The sequence below is a fragment of the Gymnodraco acuticeps genome, unplaced genomic scaffold (assembly GCF_902827175.1).
Source record: "Gymnodraco acuticeps unplaced genomic scaffold, fGymAcu1.1, whole genome shotgun sequence".
NCBI classification, from domain to species: Eukaryota; Metazoa; Chordata; class Actinopteri; order Perciformes; family Bathydraconidae; genus Gymnodraco; species Gymnodraco acuticeps.
Window position 1 is genome coordinate 145817 of NW_022991003.1, and position 18335 is coordinate 164151.

The following is an 18335-nucleotide window of genomic DNA, read 5'->3' on the forward strand; positions in this document are numbered from 1 at the left end:
AAGAAGAGGGGACACATGTTGATGTAGAAGAGACATGAAGAAGAGGGGACACATGTTGATGTAGAAGAGACATGAAGAAGAGGGGACACATGTTGATGTAGAAGAGACACGAAGAAGAGGGGACACATGTTGATGTAGAAGAGACATGAAGAAGAGGGGACACATGTTGATGTAGAAGAGACATGAAGAAGAGGGGACACATGTTGATGTAGAAGAGACATGAAGAAGTGGGTTTTGCATAATAGGTGACCTTTAAAAATGTCATATCTGTTAAAAATTAGGCTTAGCTATTAGCTTAGCTTAGCGTAAAGACTGGAGATAGGAGTTAACATCTAGCCTGGCTCTTATATAAACACATGATATCTTCTTTGATTTATATACCAAAAATAAATCAATATATTTGTGGTTTTAAGGGGGGATGGGGGACTTTTAGTTTTTTGGATGGTTGTAGTAACTTCCTAGAGTCTCTGCTCTTAATATGATGACAAGAAGGGTAAAGTAAATAGGTAAAACGCTACTTGCTGCTTTTTCCCTTGTCCGGATTAAACAAACAAGATATCATGTTACGATTATCAGAAAAAGGGATGAGGAAACGACCCTCAGAAGAAACATGACCCATATCCATTTGGTTTCATCACCTATTCTGTTCAATATATGCACGGCCAAGTTGTTTTTCATTTATGTTTTTGTCATGATATGTTGTTTTTTCTTATTTATCAGGGAAGATGTTCCTCAGATTATTTTTTTTAAATTAACAAGTGGTTGAACAAAGTTGAAAATCCCTTACTTTAGAAGTGCTTGTACACAGATTTGGGAAGAGCCAGGCTAGCAGCTTCCACTTGTTTCCATGCTTTGTGCTAAGCTACGCTAACCAGCTGCTGGCTCCAGTCACATATTTAACAGACCTACATTAGAGCAGTATTGATATTCTTATCTAACTTACAAAAAGAGAGGGAAATAAACATATCTCCCAAAATCTACAACTATTACTTTGGTCTCAATCGGAGAAAAACAAATGAGTCATCAGTCATTAATAAAACAGTGTGCACCTTTCATTACGTCACATTTTAAACCCGATGCAGGAACACATATTTTACCAGCCTCTCTTCTTGTCTTCTTCTGCATCTTGTGTCTGTGAGCAATAAATACTCTCACTAAAGCTGTGCTATGATAACAGAGCTATGAACTGTAAACCCCTCAACATATTCTCCGTCTCCATATGATTCGAGTCAGCTGCTCCTTCACTACCGAGCCAACATCAGACACATTTCACAAACTGTGGCTCTCGCTGCACATTTCACACCAAACAACTCCTCCGCGATACGTGGGATACGTTTCCACAGCCACGATAACCGACTGTTATGGATTTATAGTATACAGTCACACAACAATACGCTCGCCTCATGCCAGCACATGTGTTTCTGATCACAGTGCAGCTGGGAAGCAAAACAGAGAAATGTATTTAGCTGACAAAATAATCTACCGAACAACAAGAAGGTTTGCGTCCATCATCTGTTGAGGGCTCTGAATTTGTACCTTTTGATCTGTTCTCCTTTAATCAACATTTTAGGTATTGGGAAAAGACCCCATCTTGATTTGCACCACAACTGCTTCACTTCTGTTTAAGGGTCCACATTATATTTGTCCTCATTGTGAGATATTTAAAGCTGTCTTTCTCAAATATCCTGACATGTAACACCCACAAAGAAGGTTATTAAGGTACTGCTCGACTAGCACCTGCACTTCTCTGAATTAAAAAGATTAAAAAACGTCTATCTTCTAAAAGATATATTCAGCTAGTTCTTAAATGACTCTGTGTTCAGTCACTCAAAGGAAGAAGAAGAAGAAGAACAACAACAACAACAACAACCAATGACCGGTGTAATTGATTTGGCTATTTTAATATTACGGCATGCTTCTCATGTGTTTTAAAAATGCGATTAAAAAATGAAACACTGCACAGATAACTGCTCAAAACCTGCTTGGCTTAACCCTCCTGTTGTCTTCGGGTCAAATCTGACCGATTTACTACTTTCATCAATCATAACTTTTTTTGTTTTACATTTGATTGCATTAAGGCTTCATGATATCCTTCACAGTAGACATGGTGTTCCCGGTCAAAACTGACCACCATAAAGAAAAGGAATTAGTAACCATCCGGATCAGATAAAACACACACACACACACACACACACACACACACACACACACACACACACACACACACACACACACACACACACACACACACACACACACACACACACACACACACACACACACACACACACACACACACACACACACACACACACACACACACACACACACACACACACACACACACACACACACACACACACACACACACACACACACACACAGAACAATTTGACACATGTCCCACTCTTATGTGCCCATCCCCCCACATGGATCACACCTGGCACACGCAATACATGTTCAGTGTCTGTTCTTTGTATATTTACTGCAGTTGTTCATGTATGCCAGTATTCTGATACAATATTTACAGTTTGAAAAGGGTGTTAAATGAAATTTGGTGATGATTAATGGTTTTTGTGTTAATGTGATAGCAGTTAAAACAGGACCGGTCAAATTTGACCTCGAACACCAAAGTAAGGGGGGGGGGGGGGGGACGAAGACAATAAGAGGGTTAATCAGACCTGTAGAGTTATCTGTGAAGCTTTGGCCAATGTTAAAGATAATTTTTAATACAGGTTGACAATTAAAACACTATTAATATCTCACAATACTGGAACTGGAATGACTGCAGATGTAAATGAGCTATTAGCTATAATCTGGCATAATTCATCTCTTCTCTTTTCTGAGATTAATGTATTTGTATGCATGGTCCTTGTTGAAATAAATACACAACAATCAACAGCTATCAGGTGTGCAAAGCAACGATGTAAATCCTCGTACAAAGAAGAGTCCACATCCTGAACGGCCGGCGTCTCACCTTGACTCCGTACTTGACCTTCCCGGCGTAGTGTCTGATGATGAAGGCCGACTCCATGACAGCGGGGAACTCGATGTAACTGTTTCCTTCATGCTGACGCTTGAACTTGTCCAGCAGGGTCTGATTGGAGGCCTGGGGGAAACTAGAGGAAAGAGGGATCGTTTTAGAGGCAAGTTCAAATCACAAGTACTTTATTCAACCTGTTTTAAGTCATAGTAGTATCTGATGAGTTTGCAGTGTATTTCTACAAAATGGAAACTATGAATACAGCGTTTTATTTCCCTTTCATTGTATTTTAGTTCATCCATTTTGTCAATTAGATTGACAACATTGTGATATTTGTATTTATTTCTAAACTGTCATTCATTGATCTGTACAAACTGTAAAGCCCCCTGAGACAAATGTGTTCTGTCATATATGACTATAAAAATACGTTTTGTATCTTATTTGATTTAATTAACTCTCAGGGATTACAAGTCTGTCCCAAATGTGTTACTATTGCTCAATTTTAACCACATTTGCAGCATTTATTTTGCACATTTGGGCATTTTACACATTTACTACCAACCTCAACATAGCTCAAGGGATGTTTCCCATCATATAAACCTTCCCTCAGTACTCATCTGAAACACACTGCTGGCTGAAGTATATCCGCGTGGGTCTTGATGCTACAGTAGAAATAAACCCCCCACTCTCGCCCTGGATGCTGCAGTAACCTAATCCACGTCTCCAGAGGGCCGGCAGCCTCCCCTAACTGTGAAGGATGAGATCTCTAAGCGTCTTTCTTTCTCTCTGTGTAATCATTTAGCATGAAGCTTCTTCCAGTGGCAGCAAAAACCGCAGGAGAGACCCTGCCTATAGAGATCCCCCTTTGACCCCAATTCTCCAGTAGTGCTTCCCTATCACACACACACATATTTTTCTATACACGCCATTTGATCCATTCCCCACATAATAAGATCCAGATGAACCAGCTATCCTAAGTGGCAAGTAAGACGACAGCTGACATAGATGAATACAGCCGTGTGTGTGTAGCGCATGATGTGTTTTTATGCGACGAGGGTGGGAGGCGCGCTGAGTTTGATTTATGGAGGGAGAAGATGCAGGAGGAGAGCGCTTCACAACAGGAAACAAAGAGAAAACGTGACCCTGAGATGCTGGCGGAGGAATACACATGTATTTATGCTTTCACTGAGCTCTGCTAAAAGCTCCAGTGTTGGTATCAATCAAGCTAATGAGGAGAAGTCCTGCACAGGGAGCACTTTGTCTCCACGGATCACCAGCTGGGGGATAAAAGCTGCTTCTGCAGAGTGATATCAACAGAGCATGCTGCAGTGAAATATGTTTCTCTCTCCACATAACTCACACGAGCTAGGGATGTGAATTGTTAATGAGTGGAGCAAGGGATGGGAACCAAACACAGGGAAACACTTCACACTTTAACCTTGACACCCAACACCCTTCCATTGGTGCTCTTCATGTACGCCAAACAACCACAAAGAAGGAAGGTAAAAGCAAAGGCCTGCTTCCAAAGAAATACCAATGTTCTCCTCTTTGGTGCTTCTTCTAAATGTCATTTGAAATTGTGGAAAATATGTCCTGATAGTGGGGCTAAAAAGAAGGGACTTAGGGCCAATACAACTAATTCACTCGGTCCCTGAATATCCAGAGTTAATATTATCAAAACTCAGCATTTGTTATAATATCCAGTAAACCAAATTGGTAACCGTTAATAACCACAACAAATCGTATATATATTTATAGTACTGATATGTGTTGCAGTGTCTAGAATTGGAGTAAGCATACAATGCATGAATGAAAAAGCTTAAAGGTGGGGTAGGTAAGTTTGAGAAACCGGCTCGAGATACACTTTTTGTTATATTGCATGGAATGCTCTTAACATCCCGATAGCAATGAATATCTGAAGTGCTTTGACAAAAAAATCCATAAAAAACATCATCCATGGAAGCCGTAGCGCTGTAAAAAGCACGACCAATCATCTGAGTCGGCCCGGCTAAAGTAACTGGATGGCCTACCTGCCTGTCAGCCTTCCATCTGTGCACAAACTTATCTCGTGCCCTCATTGGTCATGTGCATGTTCGTGTGTGTTGGAGGAGGGGTCTGTAAGGCAGAGTCCTGCATCGGGTCGGGTACCCGCGGGTACCCGACGGGTGACCCGCAAAAAAGGTGATTCGCGGGTGATATTTTTTCAAACGCTTTTTTCCGGGTTCGGTTCTGGGTAAAACAAAGATGATGCGGGTCGGGTCTCGGGTATTGCATAATAAATATATTAAAATAATAATAAATTAGTTTAATGTTTAAAATCCTCAGACCTCTCCCCCGCGGGACCGCGCATAATCATAACCTCTGCAGCGCATCAATCTGCTGCTGTGCGCGCCACATTCGAAATGGCTGAGGTGAAGCTCTCTAGCGGAGAATACAGCATTTTCAATAACACTTCCTCAAGAGCGAAATCCAACGTCTGGGAGGCTTTTTGTGTCATCCTAGATGGAGGAAATAACCAACATCCCACGCTTTTTGAGACAAATATGAAACTGCGTGTGTTAATAATTGCACGTTTTCACTGCTCATAGGCTATGCGGGTTCGGGTCGGGTTGCGGATCTTGTGCCGACGGGTCGGGTCGGGTTGCGGAACTAATTGGCAATATGTGCGGGTAGCGGGGCGGGTTCGGTATTGCACGTCGCGGGTGCGGGGCGGGAGCGGGTCTTGAAAATCAGACCCGTGCAGGACTCTGCTGAAAGGAAGGGGCTGATTTTGTCCGGCTGTGTATTTTTAAATTCTAGCGCACTCGAGCTGGTTTCTCCAAATTGACCTATCCCACCTTTAAAGTTATCAAAACTCAGCATTTGTATAATATCCAGTAAACTAGATTGCTAACCGTTCATAACCACAACAAATCGTATATATATTTATAGTACAGTGTGTTTATAGTGTTGCAGTGTCTAGAATTAGAGTAAGCATACAATGCATGAATGAAAAAGCTTAAGAGAATATAAATAATATTATGCATGTTAAACTCCAGGAAACCCTGCCATCATCAAACCAGAAGTGCAACACGTTCTACAATATAAACTTTAGTTCAGCAGGTGGCGTACTTGCACTCCTCGTCCAGCAGGTGGAACAGCGCTGTGGGTTTCTTGCTGATGAGGTTGAGGCAGCCGCTGTTGTCGATGTACTCGATGTGATGCCAGGTGATGCCCTCCGCCCGGTACTCCTCCTGCAGGGAAACAGAGGAGGAACACCGAGGGTCAGTAAACACTTCAGGGGGAAACAATTAGAAATGATCTCAGAACTGTTAGAGAGAAGATTCACTTTGTAGAAGTTAGTGACTATTTAGCCTTTACCTGAATAAGACTTGACTTAACCAATGTACAGTAACTCCTGATGTTGACACACACACACACACACACACACACACACACACACACACACACACACACACACACACACACACACACAGAGAATAGTACAGTTTATTAAAGGGGCCCTTTTATGCTAATGTTCAGGATCATATTTGTTTTAAGAGTCTGCTCTGATTGGTTAACTGGACGCCGGTGCTGTTGTGATTGGTCAACCGCTTAGATATGTCCCTCCCCTTAGCCTACCACGTGAAATGTTTACCAGCACTAGCCAACAGAAGCGCAAGTGTCACATAGTGATGTCATTATGTTAAGGAAGTAAACAAAATAGTCCAATGGAGGCGTTAGACTCCCTCTGGGGGGGACATTTCGAATTGTAGCCTTAACAGACTATTTACATGTACTAAAACCTATATATCAAACTACAGTAAAGGGAAAATCCCAAACAGCATCATAGGGCCCCTTTAAGAGGAGAGGGTCATGTTTTCCTCTCGTTTTCTTCAGCACTGAGAGGTTCAAAACGTTTTTCAACAACTATCAAGTGACACATTTGCTCTTGACTGTCTTAGACGTGCCCTGTTATAATAAAACATGCAGAAAAGTGTGGCTCACGAGAATTTACTATATTTTTGCATATTCCCATGGTATAAAACCAAAACGTCTACGCGATGCTTTCACAGCACTAAAAACACCGGAATCCCCACCATGAAAACACCTGGCTGCTGGTAGTTGGTCAAAAGACAATAACCCCCAGGGTCCAATGACGACTGAAGTATATGAGCCATGTCAACCAATGAGGGACACCAAACCGTTAGAAAGAGGAAGTACGTGGGTTATGCAAACTGTCTCTCTCCAGGATCTCCACAGGTCAATGTGTGTCTCTGTTGCACTGCAGGGGAAGAGCATGCACACTCAGCAAACTAATGTATAAACGCTAAAATGTAAGGGTCAGCACTGGCGAGGCAGGAAGCCCAGCTGCACAAAAAGAGAAGAGAATGAGGGTGTTTGTATGAGGGAAAATCAATAAGAACAACGATTACAGAGCTTACGGCAGCCGATAGATACTGCAATGTCCTTCACAGCGCCCGAAACCAAATGATGGAAAGAACAACATGCTGCTAATTTAACTGTTAAAGTGTTGCCAGATTAAGAGCAGTGGGATCATTCAAACAAAATGGATGTATCCCTCTTGGAAGCACATTGTTCTTTGTATATATAACGCTGGTTATGTAATATCTTGTGCAACGCTGACAAACTGCTCCTCTGAGGAACATGAATGCACTTCATGGAGGTTTACACTCATGTTACTTTAATATAAATGGGAATTGTGTGCTTATAGTAGTGGTGGAGCATACAGTATTTCACAACACAAAGAGTCTCATCCCAAGTGCCCTGTATGTTTTGATTAGGGCTGTCCCGAATACCATTTTTCGGGCTCCGGATATTCGGTAGTAATCAGCAGCAAATATTCGGCCCGCGCGTAGTAATCAGCAGTGAACCGCTTCAACACGTGTATTTCGGTGTATTCACGGCATTCATTTTGTTATTCTACATCTACAGTATTGTTGTTTTATAGTTATTTGTTTATGTAAATAACCCAATTTGTGTTCTTTGAAATTGAAAAGGATATTGCATTGTGTTTGTTACTTTTATCTTCAGTAGACTCGACTACTGCAATGGTGTCTTCACAGGTCTCACTAACAAATCTATTAGAAAGCTGCAGCTAATTCAGAACGCTGCTGCTCGAGTCCTCACTAACACTAAGAAAGTGGATCACATCACTCCAGTTCTGAAGTCTTTACACTGGCTTCCTGTGTGTCAAAGAATAGATTTCAAAATACTGCTGCTGGTTTATAAAGCACTGAATGGTTTAGGCCCAAAATACATTTCTGACCTCCTGCTAAATTATGAACCATCCAGATCTCTCAGGTCTTCAGGGACTGGTCAGCTTTCTGTCCCCAGAGTCAGAACTAAACATGGTAAAGCAGCGTTCAGTTATTATGCTCCAAATATCTGGAACAAACTCCCAGAAACCTGCAGGTCCGCTGCAACTCTGACTACTTTTAAATCCAGGCTGAAGACTTTTCTTTTTGTCGCTGCTTTTAATTGAACTATTCACATCTTAGAACTGCACTGTAACTTTTATCCATGTATTTTTTCTTTTAATGTTTATTTTATTAGCTTTTCTTTTTAATGATGCCATTTTCTTAATGTCTTTCATTTTTTGTAAAGCACTTTGAATTGCCTTGTGTTGAAAAGTGCTATATAAATAAACTTGCTTTGCCTTGCCTTTCGTTGCAGTTGTATATATGTCTTAAGTGTAATTTGGCTTGGCTTCCTATTTTGTATGGACATGCTTTTATTTTGAAGGAGAGTTAGCGCAGTTGACAGGAAGTTGTTGTTGCTATGGAAACAACGTGACGGAGATTAAAGGAGAAAAGTAATATCTACATATAAAGACGGAGAAAGTAAACGATAACGTTTATGGTTAAGTGTTAGCACCCCCCCCCCCCCCCCCCCCGAAGAGGCACAAGCTCTTACGTTGATATTGGAGATTTCAATAAATTCAATTTGAAAAAAAACGGGGGAAAAACAAACAAAACGAATATCCGAATAACGAAATTGAAACCCGAATAGTACTCCAACGAACGAATATTCGGGTACAGCCCTAGTTTTGATGTGTCAGTGCATGTGTTTTTGAACTAGCTGTAGAATAATAAAGAAAACATGTGAATGTGTGAATCACTGAAGCGAGACAGATGTAAAGTATTAAAAGCAGCACTTGAAGATTCTTCTACACATGCGACACCCTCTCCTCTTTTTCCAGGCCGCTGAATCACTGACGGGGAATTCAGAACATGTTTAGTTTCTCTCAGAGGTTGCACCTGATCCAGCAAACAAAAACTGAGCCATAAAAAGAATCCCGTGCTTTTGTTTAAAAATCTCATCAAGCCAAACACTCACGGAGAAATGACTCGGTTAATCTGTCTGACTGTGTTGTGTCTGTGAGAGCACATGTGTTGAATCACAGAGACAATTGGATGCAGACACACAGGTTCAGAGGTAAACACACATGTACATATTTACATAAACTGCCCTAACACACTTCATGTGAGTCATTCCTCATCATCCATACTGTAAGCTTTGTGCATATCTCTGTTCAATGCTTCCTCTTTTCAAACTGCATAGCTCTACTAATTGAAATTCTGATATACTGGAATTGTTTTCATTTGTCATGTTCTTATTGCATTTACTTTTGTTTATTTTCTTGTAAACATTTATTTTTAGTTTCGTACTGTGAGTGCATTCATGCTGGCAAATCCTGGTTCTTCATATTGAGGCTTGGTTAAAACTTTGAAGTTTGAATTGAGTCCAGTACAATGTTAAGATGCACAACTTTATTTTAATAATCCATTAGTATATAGAGGCAACAATTGCACTTTCTACTTCAGTATAAAAATGTCAGAACTTAGTTGTTATGCAGATTCAGATTATTCATGTACCATCATGATGCATTGTTAAAGGTTAAACTATCCACAAGTGCTTTACCAGCTACAATGTTTATACAATGCTTACAAATGAATTATAGTCCAATAATCTTGTGGTACATTAAGTATAATTTGATTCTGATACTTTACTTTCATTCAACATTTAGACTGCTTCTTTTACTTAATTAAAAGGACTTCTTTCGAAAACAGTCTCTGACGTCCATCATATGTCCAGTTAACATTTGTAAGAGGATGTTTCCTTTAGTGTCCAGAATACTTGCTAAATGTGCAAACTGATCTCTTAAAGCACATGTTTCAAACTCAAGGCCCAAATCCGGCCCTTGGTGGATTTAATTTCGGCCCGCCGGATCATTTCTAACTACTAATTATTAGATCTGGCCCGCCGGTATATTGCACGCACACCTTCACTCCATCCTGAGGGTCTCCTCAGCTCAGAGCCTGAGCCCAAACATTGATGAACTTGCACCCGAGATGAGATGCCAAGTATCTGAACTAGCATCACAGAGCAGCACACTGAATTTAATGGATGTTTCCTGTCGCACTTTTTTTCTCACGACAACAGGGCAGGTTTTTTGTTTTTCTTTGAGGGAAATAGTTTTGTTGAAGCTGTTGTTGGCCTGTGGAGAAATGTAATCATAAGAAATGACTCTGGAAAAGCTGCAGAGCCATAAGAAATTAATGCAGCTGATTATTTAATGTTGTTTTATAGGCAATCATTTAAGCTTTGTTAGTTCCAGGTTTAATATGTGCAATACGTTCATTCAAAAAAGTTCATTCAATAAACATTGAACCAGTCCGGCCCTCGACTAGTACCCATTTGTTTTATTTTGGCCCACTGTGTATTTGAGTTTGACACCCCTGCTTTAAAGTTTCCACTGACCAAAAATAATATTAAGTAAAGAGAGACATGACACATTTTGGGACGCAGATGCACATAGAAATGTGCGAGCAATAATATCTGAAAGACTTCCTGCTGAGCTGAAGAAAGCAGCGAGTTGTGCTGCGGTCATTGAGGTTGGCCGTCCCTCCATCTTTTATTGAGCTCTGAGTTACAGAGGCTGTGTTTGTGTTAGGATCTCTCTATCTCTTCTTTCTTTATATATGTCTCCCTCCCTCAGCGCCCTTCTCTCCTGTTATGACAGCAGAGTGTTTTACTGAGCAGACAGGAGGTGCAATCATGAGAGCAAGTTCTGGTGTGTTTTTTTTAAAGCACACGGAGAGAAAAACGTTTGAAACTGACAAAGACGTAGATACAGTACAAGAAAAAGACAAGCCGGCTGCGTGGTCATTTTGAAGTTCAAACTTGTATGTTGTGCCTCTACTCTGACATGTTTACATGCTTTAATGTAATGCCCCAAAAACAAAGTGAATTTTATAAACTGGGACAGTATACTGTAGTTTTTATCTGGTTCAGTGTTGCTTCGGATTTAGCAAAACAACTAACTGAAACAAAAGCAAATGCATTAAATCACTGAAGCCTGTATAAGATTTGATTCAATTGTAGGAAGAACCAGAACAGCAGACAGTTGACTCCTAATCTTGTTAACTTCCTCTTTGTCTAGATAGTTCCTGATTTAAATCATAATTGTATTTTGGCTGTGTTTGGGGAACATTTTGAAATTCAATTTCACATATGTTTGGCTTCTTACATTTAAAGGGACCCTATGATGCTCCGTTCAGGTTTCATATAAGTATGTTGTGCCACTATGACGTGTCTCCATGCTTTAATGTTCAAAAACCTCTTTATTTTTCTCATACTGCCTGTACTGCACCCTGTTTTCACCCTCTGTCTGAAACCAGAGCCCAGTCTGCTCTGATTGGTTAGCTGGCCGGCTCTGTTGTGATTGTCCAACCGCTTAGAGATATCCCGCCCCTTATCACGTATAATGTGTTGGAGCGCTAGCCAATAGAAGCGGGAGTGTTACGTAGTGATATCGTTATGTTACGTGTAAACAAAGGAGTCCAATGGAGGCGTTTCTCAAAATGTGGGATTTTAGCCTTTGCACACCATGAAAAACATAAAACACACTACAGGAAAGGAAAACTCCAAAAAGCACAATAAGGCCACTTTTAACTCTGAGTTTTGTGATCTGACAAGAAAAAGCTGGACCTTTTTTCACCAGCATGACTAAAAGATATACATCAAGAAATCTGAAAATCTGCATCAAAACAAAGAACTCTGTTTTTACAATCTATGAATTACTAGCTGCTTGATCAGTATGAAAAAGGCACATTTAATTACAATCTGGCAGTCCCTATTCAACCCTTATCCTATGAATTACTCCTGGACAATGAACTCAATGAACAGCAGAAGTCTCCCTTTATATCAGATGAAGGTAAACCTTTCCACATGTGTTTTATTTCTTTACAGATACCTCACAAGACAAACATGACACGTGTTTGCCTAAGGCGGTGGCTGTCATGTTTTCTCTTTAACTCTGATATCGTCCTCACATATTGAGAAGAAATCAAGCACCAATTGGCATGTTGAGTGTAAACACTTGAGTCACACACACACACACACACACACACACACACACACACACACACACACACACACACACACACACACACACACACACACACACACACACACACCACACACACACACACACACACACACACACACACACACCACACACACACACACACACACACACACACACACACACACACACACACACACACACACACACACACACACATGTATACATCACTTCAGGGGACATTACGTTGACTTACATGCATTTCCTGGAGACTTATCCTAACCCTAACCAACATATGCCTAACCCTAACCCTTACCCTAAACCTAACCTTCACCCTAAAATTAATGATTCCCCTCATGGGGACCTCCAATTTATCCCCATAAGGGAGGCGAGTCCCCACACGTGACTGTGTAAACAGATGGTCCCCACAAGTATAGTAATTCTAGGCCACACACACACACACACACACACACACACACACACACACACACACACACACACACACACACACACACACACACACACACACACACACACACACACACACACACACACACACAGCAGGTTGTGGTTGGTGTGGTCCTATTAGCTTTGGCCGCTGTTCCAAAGGTAAACACACTCGCTGCTGATAAGACCAACTGATTGGTTGGAGGGGAGTAAAGCCCGGAGGAAAGAGAGGAGGAAAATCCCCCTGATGGAAAATCACCTCTCAAAGTCAGAATGACGGACAAAGAGGAAGCAGTGGTTCACGCTTGTTCAAATAAATAAATGTGGTCGTGATCAGATCATCAGATGCTGCTGAAGTTCTCTTTATTCTAGATAGACGACTTAACTGATGTTTACCCCTAAAACACGGGACGGCATGCCGAAGATACCACATTGAAACCACAAGAACCAGAGTTAGTAGCATGTGTTTTCTCCTACTAATTTCTGATGTAGTAAAAATGACGATCTGTCTGTGTTTTATTTTTGTCCTGTGTCGATCTGTCTTTTTGGTTTCCTGTTTTAGTTTGAAAAGTGTTCAACCCCCGTCTTGTCTGTTGCTTCCTGTCTCTGTGTTCCCTCCTGCCTGATTACCCGATTGTGTTCACCTTGTGCCCCTGTGTTTTCTCCTCCCTCCTCACCTGTGTCTTGTTTGTTTGATTAGTCCTTTGTGCATTTAGGTTCTGCTTTTTCTGTTAGTCTTTGTGAGATCCTTGTTTTTTTTTAATGTGTTCACAGGGGAGAGAGTTCTGCTCTGAATGTCTAGTTGTATCCTTGAAATAAAGGTATTTTTTCAGTTAAACGTGCATTTGGGTCCTGCCTACTTCGCTCAACCCTGACAAATATACATATAAACAAACTACTGGGGGCGGCAGTAACTAGTTCAAGTCCCGATCGGACCAAAAATACAGCGTGTCGACTGGTAGCTCGAGAGGTGTCCTTGAGCAAGGCATTGAAGCCACAAATGCTTTCTTTGCCCTGACACCTATCAATAAAAAAATGCATGTTTTGTACCTATATATATGATAACAGAGTAAAACACTATATTTCCAGTTGAGGGATCACTACGATCTTAACAAAGTGAATAAAACACTTAATAGTGTAATAGTGAATGTTTTGGTTTCATATTCAGTAAATATGTAGAACAGGATTAAAGCAACACTGATAAACGTTCACAAAGGGCATTTTTGTTGATTCCAAGTAAATACGTTTAAAATATTGAGGACATTTTAATCAAAAAGCTTCGTATTTTCATTTAAACTTCCTGATAAATTGGTCGAAAACTCACCAAAGACTTCAGCATGATTAGCATCACTTAGCTCACAGGGTTTTTGTAAAAGAAAGCGTCTGCATTTTGAGTGCAGCGGTTAAAGGTTCAACATAAAGCATCAGACATGGGGTGTTTCTCAATGTCGAGTAAAGCTGCTCCAGAGCCACTATTTCAAGCATACTACGTCATCGAGTGCCGCCGAAGGACTGTTCCAATGTCCAGCATACTTGGAATTCTACCGAGCTCGGCGTACTTTGTTAGGAGAAATGTCGAGGCTGCACATGTGTAGACTCCACGGTCTTAAAATCCCCACAATGCTTTGCGCACGGACCAATTTCCCCAAATCTGTGGCGGAAAATGTAAGGCGGGGCTTCTCATGTGACGCACACCTGCACACTTGCTCGCCTGTTCCACTCTTTGTTTTCCAAATGCCAGGAAGTATTCTTGCCTCGCTTCTGAAGCAAGATGCTCGGCAGACATGTGCTACCAAGCAAGCGTACTCGACATTGAGAAACACCCAAGGTGTGGAGCGCTATCTTTCCACTTGACGTCAAACTGAGGGTAGAGGGGCCTGTGGCGTGAACTGCTAAACTTTATTCAAACAAACACAAATCAGTTCAGATCTGGCAACCCTCGATTAGGAAGCTCTACCAACCTGCCTCTGAGGGGCCGCCTCAACTGTTGTCCTGTCAAATAAACTCAAGAGAGGCAGGGGGCCAAAGGTTGGGAGGACCCCGGTGATTAAAGGATAATAAACGTGAACTCTCCTGGAACAATATTGGGCAGAGTCCTGTGAGGGCGAGCGTCTCAGAGGCACTTTGACACTTATTAGTTGAACATAACACGGGAACAAAAACCCTCAAGTGAAAGGTTCAGACAGCAGTCACGAGCACCTGCTGCCACGGAGAGACAACACCATCAGTAAACCAGAATGACTTTGTATTAGATGCCTTTTAGATGTTGATTTGAATTAAATGTACATGTTTTATATACAGTAAATAGTTTTACTGTTATAGAGCGCTTTCAAAAGGTGATCAAAAACACTTTACAGATACATGTTAAATTCATAAATGATAAAAACAGTCCTCTTTAAAATGAAATAATATCATTTGTTTCCACAAGTTTCATTGTATCTTTGGTTAACGCTTATGTAAGGGGACTTAAACGTAAGAAGGAAATAAGTCATTATATTTTTGGTGGATCTTAATAATTGGGCAGATAAACGCATTTTTAAAAACGTATGTAAACGACCGTTCCCAATGCCTGACTAGAAGTTGCATTTAGTTTTTAATACACATTTGTACCTGTGTTTATAATTGGCATCAGTTGATTAGAATAATATCACAGAATCTTTATTCCTATAATTGTATGAATGATAATAAACAAATAAACACGACAAATAAAATAGGATTCTTATCTTAATCTAAGGACGTTTTTAAACGAGAGTGCTCACATATTTATTTCCTAATGGCAGCTACTTCAACTGTGTCCTTATTTTAACTTTGCATAATCATTAGCTTCTACAGCAGAACATCTAACATTGAAGCCATAGAGTGCTTAACCATCCATTTTTCATTAACAGCAACTCAACCTGTTTGTTAGTGCATGTAACATCCTGCAGAGAGTGTGTGTGTGTGTGTGTGTGTGTGTGTGTGTGTGTGTGTGTGTGTGTGTGTGTGTGTGTGTGTGTGTGTGTGTGTGTGTGTGTGTGTGTGTGTGTGTGTGTGTGTGTGTGTGTGTGTGTGTGTGTGTGTGTGTGTGTGTGTGTGTGTGTGTGTGTGTGTGTGTGTGTGTGTGTGGACCCTGAGGGCTAACTGTCAGAAACAGATAACAGGATCATTACAGCAGCGGCAGCCTGTGATCTTCATGGAGACTGAAGGGACGTTATTGCGCTCGTTTACAGACACACTGCTCTCTTTTTTTCTTTTCTTTTTACACTCTGTTCTTCTCCTCATTCTGCCTTCAGCGATTTGCCCGCCTGCTAAGTTGCCACAGCCAATCAGAATTCAGAATGAAGACGACAAGAGGCGACAGTCTCCCACTGATTGAGTCCAAACGTCCTTCATCTCTGCTCTTTCCCTCTCACTGATCTCGCGCTTGTTCAATTGATATTATTTGACCAAAATAAATAAAACATGCTCACTGAATATTAGGTGTTTAAGCAGTGGGTATCTGAGTAAATGAGAATATATGAATACATAATATAGCTGATTAGTGCTTCAGTAATATTCCTTTTGAGTGCAATGAAGCTGGTGTCTCTTTGATAAACAGTGATGAAATGACACTAGGTTATTTAAAATGAAATAAAAGGGCGCCATACAGAGGCATAAACAAGCAAACCAAAGCCAGGAGAAAAAACTAAAACTTTAGGCAATGTTAGCTCTCCTTGGGTGTTTCCCAATGTCGAGTAAAGCTGCTCCAGAGTGCCGCCGAAGGACTGTTCCAATGTCCAGCATACTTGGAATTCTACCGAGCCCAGCGTACTTCGTTTGGAGACATTTCGAGGCTGCACATGTGTAGACTCCGCGGTCTTAAAATCCCCACAATGCTTTGCGCACGGACCAATTTCCCCAAATCTGTGGCGGAAAATGTAAGGCGGGGCCTCTCATATGACGCACACCTGCACACTTGCTCGCCTGTTCCAATCTTCGTTTTCTGAATGCCAGGAAGGATTCTTGCCTCGCTTCTGAAGCAAGACGCTCGGAAGACATGTGCCACCAAGCAAGCGTACTCGACATTGAGAAACACCCCTGGTCTCCTGCACCCTTACCCGGCCTGTCAGCCTCTTCTGGTAATTCAGCTCCCTTCCTCTGACTTTTTAGTTTCTATGAATATGCGTGCAAACTTAACCTAGCTACATAATTACAGACGTTTCTACTGTAATGTCAGGGGCAAAGTGGCCTTCCAAAAATATTGAACAAAGCATGGACAGCAATACAAAAGCAGCTCCTCACACACATCTGATAAACAGGTAATCTTTTTGTAGTCAGTCCATTCATCGCTCCATCAGCTGAATCAATCAAAACCATGAAGGCATTTTTTAAAGAATGTGTAGCAGCAGCAACAATGTGATTCTCCATGAACTGACGCCACTACGATACCAACACACACTTTACAAAGAATGTTTGAATGTTGTAAACATCGTCATAGAGGCAGCAAAATACAAAATGCAATGACGTATTATCAGCAGATGCAACAATAACATTGGTCTGAATGGTATAAAATGGGCAAAATGGCATTGAGGAAAGAGGAGAATTCAGTATGGTAGAGTACAATAACATGTCCTCTCACGGTTTGTTTGATATTACCTTTTTTTACGAGAAGCTATTTTGTGTGTGTTTTTTTCCACAAATACACCAGGAGCGATTAGGGCGCCTGAAGTGCAGAATATGCTAAGGCAACAAAACTAATTGCATGGGGTTTATGTTGAAATAACTAGCATATGTTTACGTATTTAACTTATCTAAATACGTAAGTTGACAAAAATGTGTTAAAATAAGCCAACATTATCTTCGGGTTTCACACGAGACCTGAACCGCAGTCTAAAGGGTTTGAATCCTGGTTTTCTTTTACCCATCCATTCTCCACAACCTCTTCCTTATGCCGACTTATACTAGTTACTTATACTATTATGATTCATCTGACTTCCTTAAAAGCTGCCCACAATGAAGCGGCTTATTTACAAATTGTTGCATTATTTTTTGTGTGTATATGGACGAAGAGGGAATGAGAAAAGAGCAGAGAGTAGAGGACGAGGAGAGGTAGAAAATGAAACCCTACCTGCTCCAATTTGAAGATGTGTTGGTTGAAGTAGTGCTGCAGTCGTTCGTTGGCGAAGTTGATGCAGAACTGTTCAAAGCTGTTGTTCTCATAATCCTCAAAGCCAAAGATGTCCAGGACTCCTATCGACAGGGTCTGGAGGAAAAACGCAGACAGCTCAGTTTCCATTAATACTTTACATATTTATAGGATCAGGATATTAAAACAAAACCCTCCAGCAACACTGTTCTTAATTATTTAGAGATATTTGTATTGTGTTTCGTTTGATGCCTTTTCTTCACAGCTCCAGTGACCCGGTTGCCCCCTGGGTGTCAGTAAGATTCATGACATCATATTTCATTAACATGCACCATCTGAAGGAGGCGTCCACTCAAAGGCTGCCTTTAATTATGAAATGGGCCGTAAAAGCTGTTTCCAATTCAAATTTATTTTTTCTAGCCGTGTTTTAT

General features: G+C 41.0%; 1 protein-coding gene across 1 annotated transcript in view; it reads right to left on the minus strand.

Moving 5' to 3' along the window:
* LOC117559360 (unconventional myosin-IXAa-like) overlaps window positions 1-18335 on the minus strand; it is a 150964-nt gene that overhangs the window by 41431 nt on the left and 91198 nt on the right. The window contains 3 exon segments of the mRNA XM_034236088.1: window positions 2978-3119; window positions 6095-6216; window positions 17887-18021. Coding sequence (XP_034091979.1) covers window positions 2978-3119; window positions 6095-6216; window positions 17887-18021 — 399 coding nt within the window.